Consider the following 21,107-nt stretch of genomic DNA (forward strand, 5'->3'; position numbering starts at 1 on the left):
CAGAGGGAGGGTATGGGGAGGGAGGTGGGAGGGGGGTTCAGGATGGGGAACATGTGTACACCCGTGGTGGATTCATGTTGATGTATGGCAAAACCAATACAATATTGTAAAGTAATTAGCCTTCAATTAAAATAAAGAAATTAATATTAAAAAAAAGAAAAAGCGAAACCTACCAGAAAAGATCTTTTACAACTAAAGACATAAAGAAGGAAACACAGTGAGACAGGTATGAGGGGTGGTCTTGCAATACAATCAAACCCCATATCCCTCAGTGAGCAACCCAAAGACTGGAGAAAATTGTATTACAGAGGTTCTTCCAGAGAAGTGAGAGTTCAGAAACCCATGTCAAGCCCCCCAGCCAGGGGATCTGGCACAGGGAAGAGGAGTCCCCAGAGCAGGTGACTTTGAAGGCTGGCGGGCTTAGACTGCAAGAACTCCACAGGATAGGGGGAAAAGAGACTTTACTCTTAAAGGGCATACAAAAAAACTCACATGCACCAGGAACAAGGACAAAAGCAGTAATTTCATAAGAGCTTGGGCCACACGTACCTGCTAGTCTTGCAAGGTCTCCTGGGGAAGCAGGGTTTGGACATGGTTCACTCTGGGGGCATAGACACTGGTTATGGACATAGGCTGCTGCTAAGTCGCTTCAGTCGTGTCCAACTCTGTGTGACCCCATAGACAGAAGCCCACCAGGCTCCCCCGTCCCTGGGATTCTCCAGGCAAGAGTACTGGCGTGGGTTGCCATTTCCTTCTCCAATGTATGAAAGTGAAAAGTGAAAGTGAAGTCGCTCAGTTGTGTCCAACTCTTAGCGACCCCATGGACTGCAGCCTACCAGGCTCCTCCATCCACGGGATTTTCCAGGCAAGAGTACATATAGGGGAGAGTATTCTTCTGCATGAATTCTCTTGGAGGCTGACATCTTGCTTGGGTCATTAGCACCAAGACCTGGCCCCACCCAACAGTCAAGGCTCCAGTGCTAAAATGCCTCAGTCTAAACAACTAAGTCATTGGGGCTATATTCCCATTCATCAGCAGACAGGCTGCCTAAAGACTCTCTGAACATACAGACAACTATAAACAAGCACTTGGACAGTTCTGCCCAGCCAAGGGCCAAGACTCAGCTTCACCCATCATTGGGCAGTCAAGAGCCCCTCCCACCAGGAAGTCTGCACAAGCCTCTGGACCAGTCTCACCTACCAGGAAGCAGACACCAGAAGCAGGAAAATTATGGTCTTGAAGTCTACAAAATTAATCTGTGAATGCAGGCCAGGCACTACCCTTGGAACAGCTGGCCCCTGGCCCTTGAAAAGTGCAGTACTGGGACAGAAGGCCAGCAAGGTTGAGAAACATAACTAATCTTCCACATACATAAACATACAAATAGCAATTTTGACAAAATTAGGTGAAAGAGGAATATGTTTCAGATTAGGAACAATACAAAAACTCAGAAGAAAAACTAAGTGACATGGATATAGGCAATCTACCTGGGAAAGAGTTCAGAGTATTGATTATAAAGATGATCCAAGAACTCAGGTGGAGAATGTATGCACAGAGTGATAAATTAGTTTTTTTTAAAACAAAGAATTAGAAAATATAAAGAACAATGAAATAGAATTGAAGAATACAATAACTGAATGAAAAGTACACTAGAAGGAATCAATAGTAGACTAAATGAGGAAGAATGGATAACTGAGCTGGAAGACAGAGTACTGGAAATCACTATGGCTGAACAGAAAAAGAAAAAAAAGTGAAAAGAAATGAAGACAGCTTAAGAGACCTCTGGGACAACAACAAGAGTGATAATATTCATATTATAGGGGTCTCAGAAGGAGAAGAGAGAGAGAAAGGACCTGAGAAAATATCTGAAGAGGTAATAGCTGAAAAGTTGCCCAAATGGGCAAAGAAACAGTCACCCAACTTCAAAAAGACCGGAGAGTCCCATACAGGTTTAACCTGCAGAGGAACACACCAAGACACATAGTAAGCAAACTGACAAGAGTGGAAAATAAAGAGAGAATATTAAAAGCAACAACAGAAAAGAAACAACATACAAGGGAACTCCCATAAAGCTATCAATTGATTTTTTAGCATAAACTCTGCAAGCTAGAAGGGAGTGGCATGACATACTCAAAATGAAAAACCTACGATCTAGAATATTCTACCCAGGAAGACTCTCATTCAGATTTGATGGTGAAATCAAATGCTTTACAGACAAGGAAAAGCTAAAACAATTCAGCACCACTAAATCAGCTTTATAAGAAACACTAAAGGATATTCTCTAGGCAGAAAAGAAGAGGCCACAACTAGAAACAAGAAAGTTATGAATGGAAAAGCTCACTGGTAAAGGCAAACATACACTAAAAGTGGGAAATCATCCACACACAAAGCTAACAGGGAGGCTAAAAGGCAAAAGTAGTAAAATCATTTATATCCACAATAAGCAGTTAAGGGATACATGAAACAGTTAGACACAAAATATAATATCAAAAACAGTAATCATGAGGGGACAAGAGTACAAATGCAAGGTATCTAAAATGCATTTGAAATGAAGAGAGCAGACACCTACAACAAGTGTGTGTGTATATATATGTGTGTGTATATATATATATATATATATATATATATATATATATATATATTTATTTATTTATTCTGTGGGCCTCTTCCACCTACTTCTCACCCCTTTCTTGCTCAGTCACTACCCCATATCACCCAGGCCTTCTTTTGACTCTGAATGCTCCTTGTGCATTCCCTCTCTAGCCCCAGGGCCCGTGGAGCTCTTGTCCAGCTGCTTCAGGTCTCATATCAAATGTCATCTTCTCAGAGAAACCTCTTCTAGCCATCCAAAGTTGGCACCTCTCTCTCACAGGCACACACAGACACACGCACATGCTGGCATTGTTTTCAATTAAGAATCTTTTTTTAATGAAACTTATGACCCTTTATAATGGCCTGTGTAGTTGTCTGGAGAAGGAAATGGCAACCCACTCCAGTATTCTTGCCTGGGAAATCCCATGGACAGAGGAGCCTGGCGGGCTACAGTCCATGGGGTCACAAGTCACAAGGGTCGGACGCAACTTAGTGACTAAACCACACACACACACACACACACACACACACACACACACACACATACATATATACACACACATATATACATATATATGAAGTGAAGTGAAAGTGAAAGTGGCTCAGCCGTGTCTGACTCTTTGTGATCCCATGGACTGGATAGGATCACTTCAGGCCAGAATACTGGAGTGGCTTTCCCCTTCCCCAGGGGATCTTCCCAACTCGGGGATCGAACCCAGGTCTCCCACATTGCAGACGGATTCTTTACCAGCTGAGCCACAAGGGAAGATGTGTGTATACATACACACGTCTCTATGCACACTGCTATACAAAAATCTCATGGTAACAACAAAACAAAAATCTGTAATAGATATATACACAAAAGAGTAAAAGGAATCCAAACATACACTATGCTGCTGCTGCTAAGTTGCTTCAGTCATGTCCAGCTCTGTACGACCCCATAGACGGCAGCCACTGTCCCTGAGATTCTCCAGGCAAGAACACTGGAGTGGGTTGCCATTTCCTTCTCCAATGCATGAAAGTGAAAAGTGAAAGTGAAGCTGCTCAGTCGTGTCTGACTCTTAGCGACCCCATGGACTGCAGCCCACCAGGCTCCTCCATCCATGGGATCCTCCAGGCAAGAGTACTGGAGTGGGTTGCCATTGCCTTCTCCGAACATACACTATAGATAGTCATAAAATCACAAGTGAAGAGAACAAAAGAAGGGGAGAAAAGAACATGAAAAACAAATTTAAAACAATTAACAAAAATGGCAATAGGAACATACATAGCAATAATTAGCTTAAATGTGAACAGACTAAATGCTCCAAACAAAACACATAGGTGGCTTAATGGATACAAAAATAGGACCCACATATATGCTGCATAAGAAACTCACTTCAGATCTAGAGACACATATGGACTGAAAGTGAGGGGATGGACACATGCCAAAAATGGGATAGAGAAGGAGTGGTAGACCTAGGCCCCTCCAGGTGTTCCTTGGGGGTCCACCTCAGTATGGTGATGGGTAGAGGGGATACCTGAATTCTAACCTTTATAAATAGGAGACACCCCAAGCTCTAGACAGACTTTTAATTTTTATTCTGATTAGTCATTTTAAATCAGCAATGAACAAAAAAAAAATCCCGATCTAAATTAAAAAGAAAAAAAATGAGGGAATGGAAAAATGTATTGCATGCAAATGGAAATCAAAAGAAAGCTGGAGTAGCAATATTTATATTGGACAAATAGACTTAATAATAAAGACTGTCACAAGAGACCAAGAAGGACACTGTATAATGATCAAAGGATCAAGAAAAAGATATAATTTAAAATATATATGCATCTAACATAGCATCGCAACACATAAGATGCATGTTAACAGATATAAACAGAGAAACTGACAGTAACACAGTTAGCAGTAGGAGTAGTGAAAGTCATTCAGTTGTATCTGACTCTTTGTGACCCTGTGGACTGTAGCCTGCCAAACTCCTCTGTCCATGGAGTTCTCCAGGCCAGAATAATGAAGTGGGTAGCCGTTCCCTTCTCCAGGGGATATTCCCAACCCAGGAATCAAATCCATGTCTCCACATTGCAGGCGGATTCTTTATCCACTGAGCTACCAGGGCAGCCCTATTATAGTGGGAGACTCTAACACCTCATTTACATTAATGAACAGGTCATCCAAATAGAAAATCAACAAGGAATCACAGGCCTTAAATGACATATTAGATCAGAATGACTTTAGTGATAGTTCTTTGGAGGGAATGATGCTGAAGCTGAAACTCCAGTACTTAGGCCACTTCATGCGAAGAGTTGACTCATTGGAAAAGACTCTGATGCTGGGAGGGATTGGGGGCAGGAAGAAAAGGGGACGACAGAGGATGAGATGGCTGGATGGCATCATTGACTCGATGGACGTGAGTCTGAGTGAACTCCGGAAGTTGGTGATGGACAGGGAGGCCTGGCGTGCTGCAATTCATGGGGTCGCAAACAGTCAGACACGACTGAGCGACTGAACTGAATTGAACTGAACTGAACTGAACTGACAGAGCACAAGCTGGAATCAAGATTGCCGGGAGAAATATCAATAACCTCAGATATGCAGATGACACCACCCTTATGGCAGAAAGTGAAGAGGAACTCAAAAGCCTCTTGATGAAAGTGAAAGAGGAGAGTGAAAAAGTTGGCTTAAAGCTCAACATTCAGAAAACAAAGATCATGGCATATGGTCCCATCACTTCATGGGAAGTAGATGGGGAAACAGTGGAAACAGTGTCAGAATTTATTTTTTGGGCTCCAAAATCACTGCAGATGGTGATTGCAGCCATGAAATTAAAAGACACTTACTCCTTTGAAGGAAAGTTATGACCAACCTAGACAGCATATTGAAAAGCAGAGACATTACTTTGCCAACAAAGGTCCGTCTAGTCAAGGCTAAGGTTTTTCCAGTGGTCATGTATGGATGAGAGGGTTGGACTGTGAAGAAAGCTGAGAGCCGAAAAATTGATGCTTTTGAACTGTGGTGTTGGAGAAGACTCTTGAGACTCCCTTGGAGTGCAAGGAGATTCAACCAGTCCATTCTAAAGGAGATTAGTCCTGGGTGTTCTTTAGATCAGACTGACTTTAGTGATAGTTATTTGGAGGGAATGGTGCTAAAGCTGAAACTCCAGTACTTTGGCCACCTCATGCGAAGGGTTGACTCATTGGAAAAGACTCTGATGCTGGGAGGGATTGGGGGCAGGAGGAGAAGGGGACGACAGAGGATGAGATGGCTGGATGACATCACCGACTTGACGGACATGACTTTGAGTAAACTCTGGGAGTTGGTGATGGACAAGGAGGCCTGGCGTGCTGCGATTCATGGGGTAGCAAAGAGTCGGACATGACTGAGCGACTGAACTGAACTGAACTGAATAGAGCATTCCATCCAAGAGCAGTGGAATGCACATTCTTTTTAAGTACACGTGGGACATTCTCCAGGATAGATCACATGAGCCACAAAGCAAGCCTCTGTAAATTTAAGAAAATTTAAATTATGTCAAAATATGAGGCTAGAAATAAACTAAAAGAGAAAAAACTGCAAAACCCCAAATTCTTGGAGGCTACACAATAGGCTAGTAAATAATGAATGGATCACTATAAAAGTTAAGCAGGAAATAAAAAATACCTAGAGACAAATGAGTGAAAACATGACAACCCATACCCTATGTGTGTGTGTTAGTTGCTCAGTTGTGTCCAACTCTTTGTGACCCCATGTACTGTAGCCTGCCAGTTTCCTCTGTCCATGGGATTTTCCAGGCAAGAATACTGGAGTGGGTAGCCATTCCTTCTCCAAGGGATCTTTCTGACCCAGGGACTGAATCCAGGTGTCCTGCATTACAGGCAAATTCTTTACTGTCTGAGCCACCAGTGAAGCCCCCACACCCTACGGGATGCAGCAAAAGCAGTTCTAAAAAGGGAAGTTTTTAGCTTACCTTGGGAAACAAGAAAAATCTCAAGTAAACAACTTAACCTTATGCCTAAAGCAACTAGAGAAAGAAGAATAAACAAAACCCAAAGTTTGTTGAAGAAAAGAATTCATAAAGATTAGAGAAGATATAAATGAGATAGAGTCTAAGAAAAAAATAGAAAAGATAAGTAAAACTAAAGGCTAGTTCTTTGAAAAGGTAAACATAATTGATAAACCTATAGCCAGGCTTATCAAGAAAAAATGGGAGGGGGCCCAAATTAATAAAATCAGAAATGAAAAATGAGAAGTTACAACAGGTACCATAAAGATACAAAGGATCATAAAAAACTAGTTCAAGCAACTATATGTCAATAAAATGGACAGGCTAGAAGAAATGGATAAATTATTAGAAATGAGCAATCTCCCAAGACTTAACAATGAGTAAAGAGAAAATATGAACAGACCAACTACTAGAACTGAATCCATAATTTAAAAATTCCTAATAAACAAAAGTCCAGGACCAGATCTCTTCACAAGTGAATTGTACCAAACATTTAAAGAAAAGTTAGTACCTAACCTTCTGAAACTATTTAAAAAAAAATTGCAGAGGAAGGAACACTTCTGAATTCATTTTATGAGGCTGTGCATGTGCTAAATTGCTTCAGTCATGACTGACTGTTTACAGCCCCGTGGACTGTAGTCCACCAGGCTCTACTGTCCAAGGGACCCTCCAGGTAAGAATACCAGAGTGGATTGCCATGCCCTTCTCCAGGTGATCTTCCCAATCCAGGGATTGAACCTGTGTCTCCTGTGCCTCCTGTACTGCAGGTGGATTCTTTATCACTGAGCCACCGGAGAAGCCCCTCTATGAAGCCATCTGGTATGAAAAGCAGATAAAGATATCACAAAAAATTACAAAACAGTATCACTGATAAACAGATGCAAAAATCTTCAACAAAATACTAGCAAAACGAATGCAACAATACATTAAAAGGATCATACACCACGATCAAATGGGATTTATCCCAGCAATGCAAGGATTCTTCAATATCCACTAATCCATCAATGTGATATACTATATTAACAAATTTAAGTATAAAAGCCATGTGGTCACCTCAATAGATGCAGAAAAACTTCTGATAAAATGCAACATCCATTTATGATAAAAACTCTTCAGAAAGCGGGCATAGAGGGAACATAACTCAGCATAATAAAGGCCATATATGACAAACCCACAGCTAACATCATATTCAATGGTGAAATGTTGAAAGCATTTCCTCTAAGATCAGGAACAAGACAGGATGTTCACTGTCTCAGCAATCAAAGAAGAGAGAGAAATAAAAGCAATCCAAATTGGAACAGAAGTAAAACTGTCACTTTGCAGATGACATGATGCTATACATAGAAAATCCTAAAGATGCTCCCAGAAAACTACTAGAGCTCATCAATGAATTTGCTAAAGTTTCCAGATACAAAATTAATATACAGATATCTGTTTCAGTTCTACACATTAACAGCAAAAGATCAGAAAGAGAAAGTACAGAGATCATCCCATTTATCATCACATCAAAAAAAAGAGAAAATACCTAGAAATAAACCTATCTAATGAAGCAAAAGACCCGTACTCCAGGAAGTCAAGATGGTGATGAAAGAAACTTAAGAGGACATAAACAGATAAAAATATATATGTTACTCTTGGATTGAAAGAATCAGTATTGTTAAAATGACCATATAACCCAATGCAATCTACAGATTCAAAGGCAATCCCTATCAAATTACCAACTACATCCTTCATCTTTCACAGAACTAGAAAAAAATTTCATAATCTGTATGGAGACACAAAAGACACTGAATAGTCAAAATAATCTTGAGAGAGAAGAGTGAAGCTGGAGAAATCATGCTCCTTGACTTCAGACTATACTACAAAGCTACAATAATTAAGCCACCATGGTACTGGTACAAAAACAGACACATAGATCAATGGAACAGGATAGAAAGCCCAGAAACCAACCACACACTTATTATGAATTAACCTATGATGGAGGAGGCAAGAATACAAAATGGAAAAAGGTCTCTTCAATAAGTGGTGTTGAGAATACCGAATAGGTACATATGAAACAATGAAATTAGAACACTCTCTAATACCACATGCAAAGATAAACTCAAAATGGATCAGAGACTGAAATGTAAGACTATATACTGTCAAACTCCTAGAGGAAAACATAGGCAGAACACACTTTGACATAAATTATAGCAGTATTCTTTTGAATCCATTACCTAGAATAATGGAAATAAAAACAAAAATAAACAAATCAGATCCAATTAAACTTAAAAGCTTTCACTCAACAAAGGAAAACATAAAAAAAAGAAAGAAAAGAAAAGACAACCTATAGATGGGGATAAATATTAGTAAACTTTGCTACTGACAAGCAATTATTAATGATTTCCAAAATATAAAAACACCTCATATCATTAATACCAAGAAAAAACCCAATCAAAAAACTAGCAGAAGATCTAAATAGACATTTCTCCAAAGAAGACATACAGATGGCTAACAGCCACATGAAAAGATGCCCTATATCAATAAATATTAGAGGAATGTAAAAAAAAACTACAATGAGATACCACCTCATGCAGATCAGGATAACCATCACTAAAATGTCTACCAATAATAAGTGATAGAGAATGTGTGGAGAAAAAGAACCCTTCTACACTGCTGGTGGGAATGTAAATTGGTGCAGCTTCCCTTGTGGCTCAGCTGGTAAAGAATTTGTCTGCAATACAGGAGACCTGGGTTCGATCCCTGGGTGGGGAAGATCCACTGGAGAAGGAAAAGGCTACCCACTCCAGCATTCTGGCCTGGAGAATTCCTAGGACTCTATAGTCCATGGGGTTGCAGAGTCAGATATGACTGAGCAACTTCCACTTCACTATGGAAAAAGTATGGAGGTTCCTTAAAAAACTAAAAATAGAGTTACCATATAATCCTGCAAGCCCACTCCTGGGCACATATTCAGAGAAAGCTCTAATTTGAAAAGGTACACGATCTCCAAGTTTCATGTCCATTGACAGATGAATGAAGATGTGGCATATATACACAATGGAATATTAGCCACAAAAAGCATGAAATAATGCCATTTGCAACTACATGAATGGACATAGAGATTATCATATTGAGTGAAGCCACAGAAAGAAAGATAAGTGATATCACTTACATGAGGAACCTAAAAATAAGACATGAATGAACTTATTTACAAAATAGAAACAGACTCAGACATAGAAGACAAACTTATAGTTATAAAAGGGGATAGCAGAGGGGGAGATAAATAAAAAGTTTGTAATTAGCATGTACACACTATTATATAAAAAATAGGATAACAACAAGGACCTAATGTATAGCACAGGAAGCTATATTCAAAATCTTTTATTAACCTATAAATCACTTTGCTGCATACCTGAAACTAGCACAACATTACAAATTAACTATACTTCAAGATTTTGCTTCTTCAGAAAATATTTTCTAATTTCCCCTAAACTCTGTTGGGCATACACTTCACACTGTTCATACATCTCAATTACTGTTAAGTAATACTCCTTGGTGTTTTAATTATGCATTTATATCTTTTATTCTCTACATTTTCACTTCTTAAGGGGACAGATTGCTATAGCAATCTTTGTAGTCCTGGTCCTGGCAGGTAGCTAACCTTAATAAAATGTTAAAAAAGAAAGTGCCATCAAAATAAAGAAGATATACTCAATAGTAGAATAAATATAATAGAGTAAAAAATTAGTGAACTTGAAGATAGATCAATAGATATTATCCAATCTGAACAACTGAGAGGAAAAATGATATAAGAAAAATAAAGCCCAAAGGATTTTGGGGACAAAAAAATGTCTAATGTTCATGTCTTTGAAGTTCCAGAAGGAGACAAAAAGGTATCATGAAGAAATAATGACCAAAAACTTTCCAAGTTTGACAAGAAACACAAGGGTACAGATTGAAGAAGCTGACCAAATCCCACTTAGAAAGATAAAAAGAAATCCAAACCAGACAGATCACAAACAAACTGCTAAAATGTAAAAACAAAGAAGTATTGAGATCATCCCGAAAAAAAGAAAACCCAGAAAACAACCTAATTACCTACAGGGAAACAATTCAGATGATTGTGGATTACTCATCAGAAACCATGGTGTCCAGAAAGCAGTGAAACAACATTTAAGTCTTGAAGGAAAAGCACTGTCAACCCAGATTTCTATGTCAAACAAAAATATGCTTGAGGAATGTGGTGAATTAAAGATACTCTCAGGTGAAGGAAGGCTAAGAAAATTCATAGCTAAGAGTATTGATCTAAAACAACTGATTAGGAATGTTTTTCAAACGAAAGAAATGATACTGAAAACTTGGAACATCATAAATGATAAAAATACAACAGAAATGGTAAATAATAAAAAAAAACTATTATTCTCTCATGGTTCTTTAAACATGCTATATGGTTTTAAGGAAAAAATATAATACTATTTAATGATGTTTTCAATATATGTAGGTGTAATATATGACAACTATAGCAAAAAGAAAGGAGGATAAAATATCTACAATGTGGTAAGGTTTCTACATTCCACATAAAAGTTGGAGAATATCGTTTCTACACAACTATGAAAACTAAGTCTATATTTTCTAAGTCCCTAGAGCAACCACTAAAAGTGTCCAGAGATATAGTAAAAACCACAATAGACAATTTGAATTATAATATTAAAAATGTTCAAATAACCCAAAATAAGACTGGAAAGGGGAAACAGAGGGGAAAATGCAATGAGAACAAACAGGGAACAATTAATAAAATCGTCAACTTAAATACAAACATAAAACATAAATGCTCTAAACACATCAATGAAAAGATAGAGATTGGCAGATTGTATTAAAAAACATGACCTAGCTATACAATGTCTATAAGAAACTCACTTTAATTTTAATTATATAGGTAGGTTTAAAGTGAAGTATTTGAAGAAGATATACCATGCAAACAGAAATCAAAAGAAAGATGAGGGACTTCCCTGATGGTACAGTGGGTAAGACACCACCCTCCACAATGCAGGGGGCTTGGGTTCAATTCCTGGCCAGGGAACTTGATCCCACATGCTGTGACTGACAGTTTGCATGCCACAGCTAAAAGATCCCACTTGTACAATGAAGATGAAAGAACTCATGTGTACAACTAAGATCCAGTGCAGCCAAATAAATATTTAAAATGAAAGTTGGAATGGTTATATTAATGTCAGATAGTTGTTGCTTAGTTGTTAAGTTGCGTCCAACTCTTTTGTGACCCCATGGACTGTAGTCTGCCAAGCTCCCCTGTCCATTGGATTTCCCAGGCAAGAATACTGGAGTGGGTTGCCATTTCCTTCTCCAGGGGATCTTTCTGACCCAGGGATCAAACCTGCATCTCTTGCCCTGCCTTGCAGCCAATCTCCTCTATTGCAGGTGGATGGTTTACCGCTGAGCCACCTGGGAAGACCCAATGTCAGATAGAGTTGACTTCAAAGCAAAAACTAGCAGAAATAAAAGAGGGACATTACATTCTTACAGGGAAGAGCCAATTCTGACTCCATCCTGGATCTGTTTCTTTGAATCTAATCTTTGTTTTTTGTTGTTTTTGTTATAATCATATACAATGGGTTGCCTCAGGGGACCCTGCCCCTCTGTCTGACTGGTAAAATGCCTTTGTTCAGCTCACAGTGAGACAAACCCATCTCACAAGTAAATGGATGCAGAAAAGAAGAAATGAACAGATTCCATTCTATTTTTCAATATAAATGGGTTTTTTACTTTTCTTCTTTACATCCTCTCTTCCTGTGCTCTGTGAAAGAAACTGGTATCCAGACCCTGACAAGGCGGTTATTTTCAGACATTAGTCTGCTACCTTCTCTGTCATCTGGATTTCCAAGTAAAGTCGTATTCATTGTCTTGACAACTAATCTTTGATTTTATTGGCCGGTTGTGCAGCAAGCAAACTGGGCTTGGATTGGTAACAATGTTATCAAAGAATCATTTCACAAAGAAGACTTAACAATCCTAAATGTGTATACACCTAACAACAGAACTTTAATCGGAGATAACAAAAATGATCAATTTAAACATGATTAGGGAAATATATAACTATAGTTTAAAATTTCAATATTTCTCATTCAATAACAGAACTACTAAGCAGAAATCAGCAAATATACAGCACAGCTAGACAACAATTTCAAGTCTGTTGCTGTTGTTCAGTCATTCAGTCATTCACTCATGTCCAGTGCTTTGCGACTCCATGGACTGCAGCACACCAGGATTGCCTGTCCTTCACCATCTCCCAGAGCTTGCTCAAACTCATGTCCCTCGAGTCAGTGATGACATCCAATCATGTCCTCTGTCCTCCCCTTCTCCTCCAGCCTTCAATCTTTCCCAGCATCAGGGTCTTTTTCAATGAGTCAACTCTTTGCATTAGGTGACCAAAGTATTGGAGCTTCAGCTTCAGTCCTTCCAATGAATATTCAGGATTGGTTTCCCTTAGGATTGACTGGTTTGATCTCCTTGAAGTCCAAGGGACTCTCAAGAGTCTTCTCCAACACCACTGTTTGAAAGCATCAATTCTCTGGTGCTCAGCTTTCTTTAAGGTCCAACTCTCATATTCATACATGACTACTGGAAAAACCATAGCTTTGACTATATGGACAAAGTGTTGGCAAACACTTTGTTGGCAAAGTGATGTCTTTGCTTTTTAATATGCTTTCTAGGTTTGTCAAAATTTTCTTCCAAGAAGTAATCTTATTTTTTATTTTCATGGCTGCAGTCATCATCTGCAATGATTTTGGCGCCCAAGGAAATGAAGTCTGTCACTGTTTCCATTGTTACTCAATGTTAATTTCAAGTTACTGAATCTAATTTATGTTTATAGGGAATTTCAACCAAATAGCAGGAAACATTCTTCTCAAATACACATGACAGTCACCAAGACAGATCTTTTCTTGGGTCATAAAAATATAGCAATTTAAAAACATTTGAAACTACAAAAAGTATGATCTCTAACCAGAAGAGAATGAAACTAAAATAACAGGAAGAAAATAGAACAACTTTCCATCACTTGATATTAAAGAATATGCATGTAAATGATCTATGCCATAGAAGAAGTCTCAAGAAACACAGAAAATATTTTGAATTGAATATAAGTGAAAATATGACAAATCATATCAAAATTTGTGGGATGTAGCTAAAAGAGAGCTTGAAGGAAAAAAATCACATCAATAAATGCTTACATTATTAAGCATGTAATAATTCTCAAATCAATTATTAACACCTATGCACTGACATAAAAAAGGAGAGTAAAAACCCCAAATGAAGTTGAAGTGTGAATATAATAAATATATAAACATTAATAAATAAAATAAAAAGCAAAATGTAATAGAAAAGAATAAAATAAAAGCAGGTTCTTTGAAAAGTTAAAAAGGAATAAAATTTTAGTTAGAATTACAGAAAAAAGAGAATTACAACCTGTCAATATCAGGAATAAGAGAGACATTAAAAGGGTAATAAGGAAATCCTGCAAATGTTCATAAGATTTCAACTTAGAAGAAATACAACAATTTCTCAAAAATCACAGAGTACCATAGCTTGCCTAATTTGAAATAGATAACCTATGAAAATTCCTATAAATATTAAGTAAATTAAAATTGTTCTTTCCCAGTTTTATGGAGATATAATTGATAAGTTAAATCTGTAAGCATTTAAGGTGTACAATTTTACATGTATATTATGTAGAAATTATCACCACAATCAAGCTAATAATTAACACATCCATCACCTCACATAATTTTCATTTTCTTCCTTTCTTCTCCCTGTAGTGAGAAACAGTTAAGATCAAACCTCTTAGAAAATTTCAGTATACAACACAGTATTGTTAACTATAGTCTCATTGGTGTGCATTAGATCTCCAGAAATTATTCTTTGTCCTTAACTAATACTTTGTTCAATCAATTGACCAACATCTCTGCACTGCCCCTCCATCCCCAGCCCCTGGTAATGACCATTCTATTCTCTGCTCCTATGAGTTTGACTACTTTAAATCCCACATAAAAGTGAGATCATGCAGTATTTGTCATCCTGTATCTAGCTTATTTTACTTAGCATGATGTTCTTTAGGTTAATTCATGTTGTCACAACTGTCAGGACTTTCTTCTTTTTTTAAAAGGCTGTCTTCCCTCATAGCTCAGTTGATAAAGAATATGCCTGAAATGCAGGAGACCTGGGTTCAATTCCTGGGTTGGGAAGATTCTCTGGAGAAGGAAATGGCTACCCACTCCAGTATTCTTGCCTGGAGAATCCCATGAACAGAGGAACCTGGCTGGCTACCGTCCACGGGATCGCAAGAGTCGGACATGAGTTAGCGACTAAACCACCATCACACGTAGATACACAACATTTTCTCTATCCATTTATCTGCTGATAGACATTTTGGTTGTTTCTATCTTGGTTATCATGAATAAGAGTGCAGGTATCTCTTCAACATCCTGATTTTGTATCCTTTAGATATACATATGAAAGTGTTACTGTTGGATCACTGATTAGTTCTTAAATATAACTGAATCTATAGTTTGATAGAGGAGAACATAGGCAAAACACTCTCTGACATAAATCATAGCAGGTTCCTCTATGACCCACCTCTCAGAATATTGGAAATAAAAGCAAAAATAAACAAATGGGACCTAATTAAAATTAAAAGCTTCTGCACAACAAAGGAAACTATAAGCAAGGTGAAAAGACAGCCTTCTGAATGGGAGAAAATAATAGCAAATGCAGCAACTGACAAGGAATTAAGCTCAAAAATATACAAGCAACTCCTGCAGCTCAATTCTAGAAAAATAAACGACCCAATCAAAAAATTGGCCAAGGAACTAAACAGACATTTCTGCAAAGAAGACATATAGATGGTTAACAAACACATGAAAAGATGCTCAACATCACTCATTATCAGAGAAATGCAAATCAAAACCACAATGAGGTACCATTTCACTCCAGTCAGAATGGCTGCTATCCAAAAGTCTACCAGCAATAAATGCTGAAGAGGGTGAGAGAAAAGGGAACCCTCTTAAACTGTGGGGGGGAATGCAAACTAGTTCAGCCACTATGGAGAACAGTGTAGAGATTCCTTAAAAAACTGGAAATAGAACTGCCTTATGACCCAGCAATCCCACTGCTGGGCATACACACCGAGAAAACCAGAATTGAAAGAGACACGTGTACCTCAATGTTCACTGCAGCTCTGTTTACAATAGCTAGGACATGGAAGCAATCTAGATGTCCATTAGCAGATGAATGGATAAGAAAGCTGTGGTACATATACACAATGGAGTATTACTCAGCCATTAAAAAGAATACATTTGAATCAGTTCTAATGAGGTGGATGAAACTGGAGCTGATTATACAGAGTGAAGTAAGCCAGAAAGAAAAACACCTGCTGCTGCTGCTAAGCCGCTTCAGTCATGTCCGACTCTGTGCGATCCCATAGACGGTAGCCCACGAGGCTCCCCCATCCCTGGGATTCTCCAATATAATAATGCATATATATGGAATTTAGAAACATGGTAATGATAACCCTGTATGCAAGATAGCAAGAGAGACACAGATGTATAGAACAGTCTTTTGGACTCTGTGGGAGAGGGTGAGGGTGGGATGATTTGGGTGAATGGCATTGAAACATGTATATTATCATATGTGAAATGAATCGCCAGTCCAGGTTCATTGCATTATACAGGATGCTCGGGGCTGGTGCACTGGGATGACCCAGAGGGATGGGATGGGAAGGGAGGTGGGAGGGGGGTTCAGGATGGGGAACATATGTACACCTGTAGTGGATTCATGTCAATATATGGCAAAACCAATACAATATTGTAAAGTAATTAGCCTCCAATTAAAATAAATATATTTATAATAAAAAAAGAAAAAAAATCAAAAAGTAAATCTTCAGGTTCAGATGATTTTACTACTAAACTTTACCTAACATTTAAGGAATAAATAAATTAAAATTAATTATTTAATTAAATAAAAATAAAAAATTCTACACAATTTCTTCCATATAATAGAAGGGGAAGGAACACTTCTCAACACATTTTACAAAGCCAGTACTACTCTGATACAAAAACAGACAAAGGCAAATCAAAAAGAGGGTACTATAGGTGAACATCCCTCATAAACTTAGTTCTGAACAAAATATTATCAATCCAATTGAATTATATATTTGAAAAATCCACGACCAAGTGAAATTTATCCTATGAATGCAAAGCTAGCTCAATATTTGAAAATCAATCAATCCACCATGTATAAAAATAGTCTAAAAGAAGAAAAACCACATACTCATTAATACATGCAGGAAGCGTCTCTGATCAAACAATAAAAACTCCCTGCAAAATCAAAATAGAAACAATTTCTTCAAGGTGATAAAGATTATATATGTAAAAAAAGCCTTAATGAAGAAAGACCAAATGCGTTCCCTATGAGATCAGGAACAAGTCAAGAATGTCCATTCTCAATAATCATATTCAGTATTATACTGTCCCAATCAGTGAAACATGTTAAGAAAAAGAAATAAAGGGCATACAAATTGGAACTCATAAAAGAAACCATCCATATTCTCTGATGACCTGATTGTCTATGTATAAAACCAAGGAATCTACAAAACACTCCTAAACCTAACAAGTGACCTTAGCAGGGTCAGAGGATAAAAGGTCAACATACCAATATCAATCATTTTTCTATGTGTAATTAATAAACAACTAGAAATAAAAATTCCTTAAAGTTCCAAATCATGAAATGAAACTCACACACACACATTTAAATAGGTACTGGATCTGTATGTGCTCAATCACTATGTTGTGTCCTACTATTTGCAGACCCATGGACTGTAGCCCACCAGGCTTCTCTGCCCATGAGATTTTCCAGGCACGAATACTAGAGTGGGTTGCCATTTCCTTCTTCAATGGGATCTGTATAATGAAACCTAAAAATGGTGATAACATATATACACTATTGTGCATAAAACAGATAGCTAGTGGGAAGCTGCTGTATTGCACATGCAGCTTAGCTTGGTGCTCTGTGATGACCTAGAGGGATGGGATGGGGAGGTGGAAGGGAGGTTCAGAGGGAAGGGATATATGTATACATGGAGCTGATTCACTTCATTGTACAGCAGAAACTAACGTAACATTGAAAAGCAGTTAAACTACACTAGGAAAAAATCAAAGATCTAATTTAATGAAAAGAGATACTGTGTTTAAGTATTTGAAATCTCAGCATAATAACAATGTTAATTCTCTCCAAAGTGATATGTAGATTTAATGTAATATTGATAAAAATCACAGCAAAATTTGTAGATATATAAAATATAATACAAAAGATTTTCAGGAAAGGTCAAACAGCTTAAAAGATAAAATGCTTTTGGAGAAGAATATAGTTGAATGAATAGCACTATCTATATTGAGACCTTTTGTAAAGAGATATACACATAAGTCAATGGGACAGAAAAGAGTTCAGATATAAGCTGACAGAAGTATGACCACTTGACCTTTGACAAATGCACAAAAGGCAATTGAAAGATGAAAGAGTAGTATTTTCAAAAAATGTTGTTAGAACAATTAGTCATTTATAGGCAAAAATTAATATAGATTTAAACTTTACATCTTTATACAAAGAGTAACTCAAAATGGATCATAGATATATGTAATATGCAAAATTACAAAAGTTTAGAAGAAAATATAAAATAAAATCATGTCTTGGAGTCAGGCACAGAGTTCCAAAAAAGCTAGCAAGGGCAGGAACATTAAGAAAATGATAAATTTGATTTTAATATTTAAAATCTTCTTCTCTGCCAAAGACATTGTTAAGAAAATGAAAAGACTAGTTACAGTCTGGGAAAAACATTTGCAAAGAATATCCATCAAAGACATTTGTCCAGAATATATAAAGAATTCTCAAAAATTCAATAATAAGGAAACAAACAACTCATATTTTTAAAAGAGGGTAGAGGGTCTGAACAAATATGTTATCAAAAAGATTGTAAAAATGCAACTAAGCACATGAAAATGATCAGCATCATTAGCTATCCATGAAATGACAATTGAAACCACAGTTAAAATACAGATCTATTAGAATGGTTAATTTTAAAAAAGTATTAATATAAAATTCTGGCAATTATGTGGAGCAACTGAAATTCTCTTTGCTGGTTGGAGTGCAAAATGGTACAGCCAGCCTGGAGAGCAGTTTAGCAATTTCTTATAAACACTTAAAATATGATGCAGTAATCCTATTCTGAGAGAAATAAAACCTATGTTTGTACATGAAACTCAGAACACATTTATTTATATTCATTATGCTTGGAAACAACCCAGTGTCCTTCAGTTGGTATACTGTGTTACCTCTAAACCTGAAATTAAGGAATTAAAAGAAACAAACTGCTGATAACGCAACAGCATAAAAAAGATCCCAAAGACACTCTGCTCTGCGTAAGTAGATAATCTCTAAAGGTTATATACTATTTGATTCCATTTATATAATATTCTCAACATGACAAAACAACAGTGATAAAGAATAGGCCACTAGACTTTCCCAGTAGTTATCGGCAGGCAGGGGGTGAGGGGAGTGTGAGAGGGATGGCTATAAAGGAATAGTGTGAGGGAATGTTTTGGGGTGATGAAACTTCTTGTATCGTGATTGTGCTGATGGTTAAATGAGTTAAAATTCACAGATCTGTATATTTAAAAAGGTAAATTTACTATATAATTTTTAAAAATTTGACTCACCATAGAGTAGAAGAAAAGGTGTTCTGATAGCGTCAGGTCATTAAACAATAAGTCACCCTGTGGGCAAAAGCCCAGATTTTCTCGAATTTCAGTTATATTTTCTGTGATGTCATATCCATCAATAAAGATCTCTCCTCTGGTAGGAGGGTAATGACCTACAAACAAGCCAAAGACATGACAGAACTGAATTTTGATAAGAAAGCATAAGATGTTGCAAGTTAGCATCTCAAATTCAGTCTATCTGTGAATTACTCAAAAGAGTTAACACTGTCTCTCGTAAAAGAATAGTTACAGGAAAGTATCAATAGTTACAACTCAGTGGCAGGATTAGCTGTCTTGAATTTCTTTTTCTTTTCATTTTTGCTTAAATATATTAATTTTCTACAATGGATTGGGTTATATTGGTAGTAAAAACATTTAAATAATTTGCTATATTTCAATGTATTTGCATTGCAATCGGTCAATTACTATATATGTGAACCATATTAGGTACTGTGTAGATGCTAAGGAAAACATAAGATCTGGAATATGTAACTTTTGTCCTGAAGAAATTTAAATATTAATAACAATCAGTTCAGGTCTTGTGGGAAATTATTTGATAATATGTAAATAAAGAAACTATAAAACCATTTAAAACACTTGAATCATTTATCCTATTTAAGAATATATTCTTTTTATTGAGATATTGACATATAACATAGTAATTTCAAGTGTACAACCTGATTTGACATTTGTATATAGTGTGAAATGATGAAGACAAAAACTAGAGTTAATTACAGTTAACATTCAGCACCATACAGTTACAATTTTTTCTTATTGTTAGAACTTTAACGTTTACTCTCTTAGCAACCTTCAAATTTATAGTACAGTAACTGTAGTCATCATGCTATACATTACAATCCCATGACATGTTCATGTTATAACTGGAAGTTTGTACCTTTTGACCCCTTTCATCTGTTCAGCCTAGTCCCCATCCCCTGTCTCTGAGAACTACCAATATGTTTTCTGTATTTATGAGTGGCTTAAGTTGTTTTATTTTTTTAAGATTCCACATAAAAGTGAGACTACGTAGCAATTGTCTTTATCTCATTTATTTTGCTTAGTATAATGCCCTTGAGGTCCATCCACGCTATCACAAATGGTCAGATTTTTTTTCTTTTTTATATCTGAATAATATTTCATTGTATAATATACTACTTCATTCATCTATTTGCACTCTGAACACATTCCCAGGTGATGCTGGTGATGCTGCTAGTCAGAGGACCAGACAGTAAATTAGGGTAAAGGCTAACTTGGTTTATAAAAGAGGCTGCAAAGAATTTTAAAGGCTTCCCAGGTGGCACTAGTGGTAAAGAATCTGCCTGCTAATGCAGGAGACACAAGAGACATGGGTTTGATGCCTGGCTCAGGAAGATCCTATGGAGTAGGAAATGGCACACCACTCCAGCATTCTTGCCTGGAAAATTCTATGGGCAGAGGAGCCTGGTGTGCTATAGTCCATGGGGTCACAAAGAGTCAGACATGATTAAGCAACTGAGACATAAAAAAGCTTAAATAAGACAGAAGTTTTGCATTCATATGATAATTCCAAGATGAATTATCCAAGTTGGTAGGAAGATCAACTCCACATTTTATCTAATCATCCATCAAAGAATATGTAGGTTTTTCATCTATGTCTTGGCTATTGTAAATAATGCTACAACAAACGTTGATGTGGGGGGTGTGCATCAGTGTTTTCATTTCCTTCAGACATATATG

General features: G+C 37.1%; 1 protein-coding gene across 1 annotated transcript in view; it reads right to left on the reverse strand.

Annotated features, from left to right (window-relative positions):
• LOC128060028 (phospholipid-transporting ATPase ABCA3-like) overlaps positions 1 to 21,107 on the reverse strand; it is a 252,491-nt gene that overhangs the window by 132,511 nt on the left and 98,873 nt on the right. Inside the window, exon 12 of the mRNA XM_052652237.1 lies at positions 19,350 to 19,478. Coding sequence (XP_052508197.1) covers positions 19,350 to 19,478 — 129 coding nt within the window. The remainder of the gene's footprint in view (positions 1 to 19,349; positions 19,479 to 21,107) is intronic.

Source organism: Budorcas taxicolor, chromosome 2, assembly GCF_023091745.1.
Source record: "Budorcas taxicolor isolate Tak-1 chromosome 2, Takin1.1, whole genome shotgun sequence".
Classification (NCBI taxonomy): Eukaryota; Metazoa; Chordata; class Mammalia; order Artiodactyla; family Bovidae; genus Budorcas; species Budorcas taxicolor.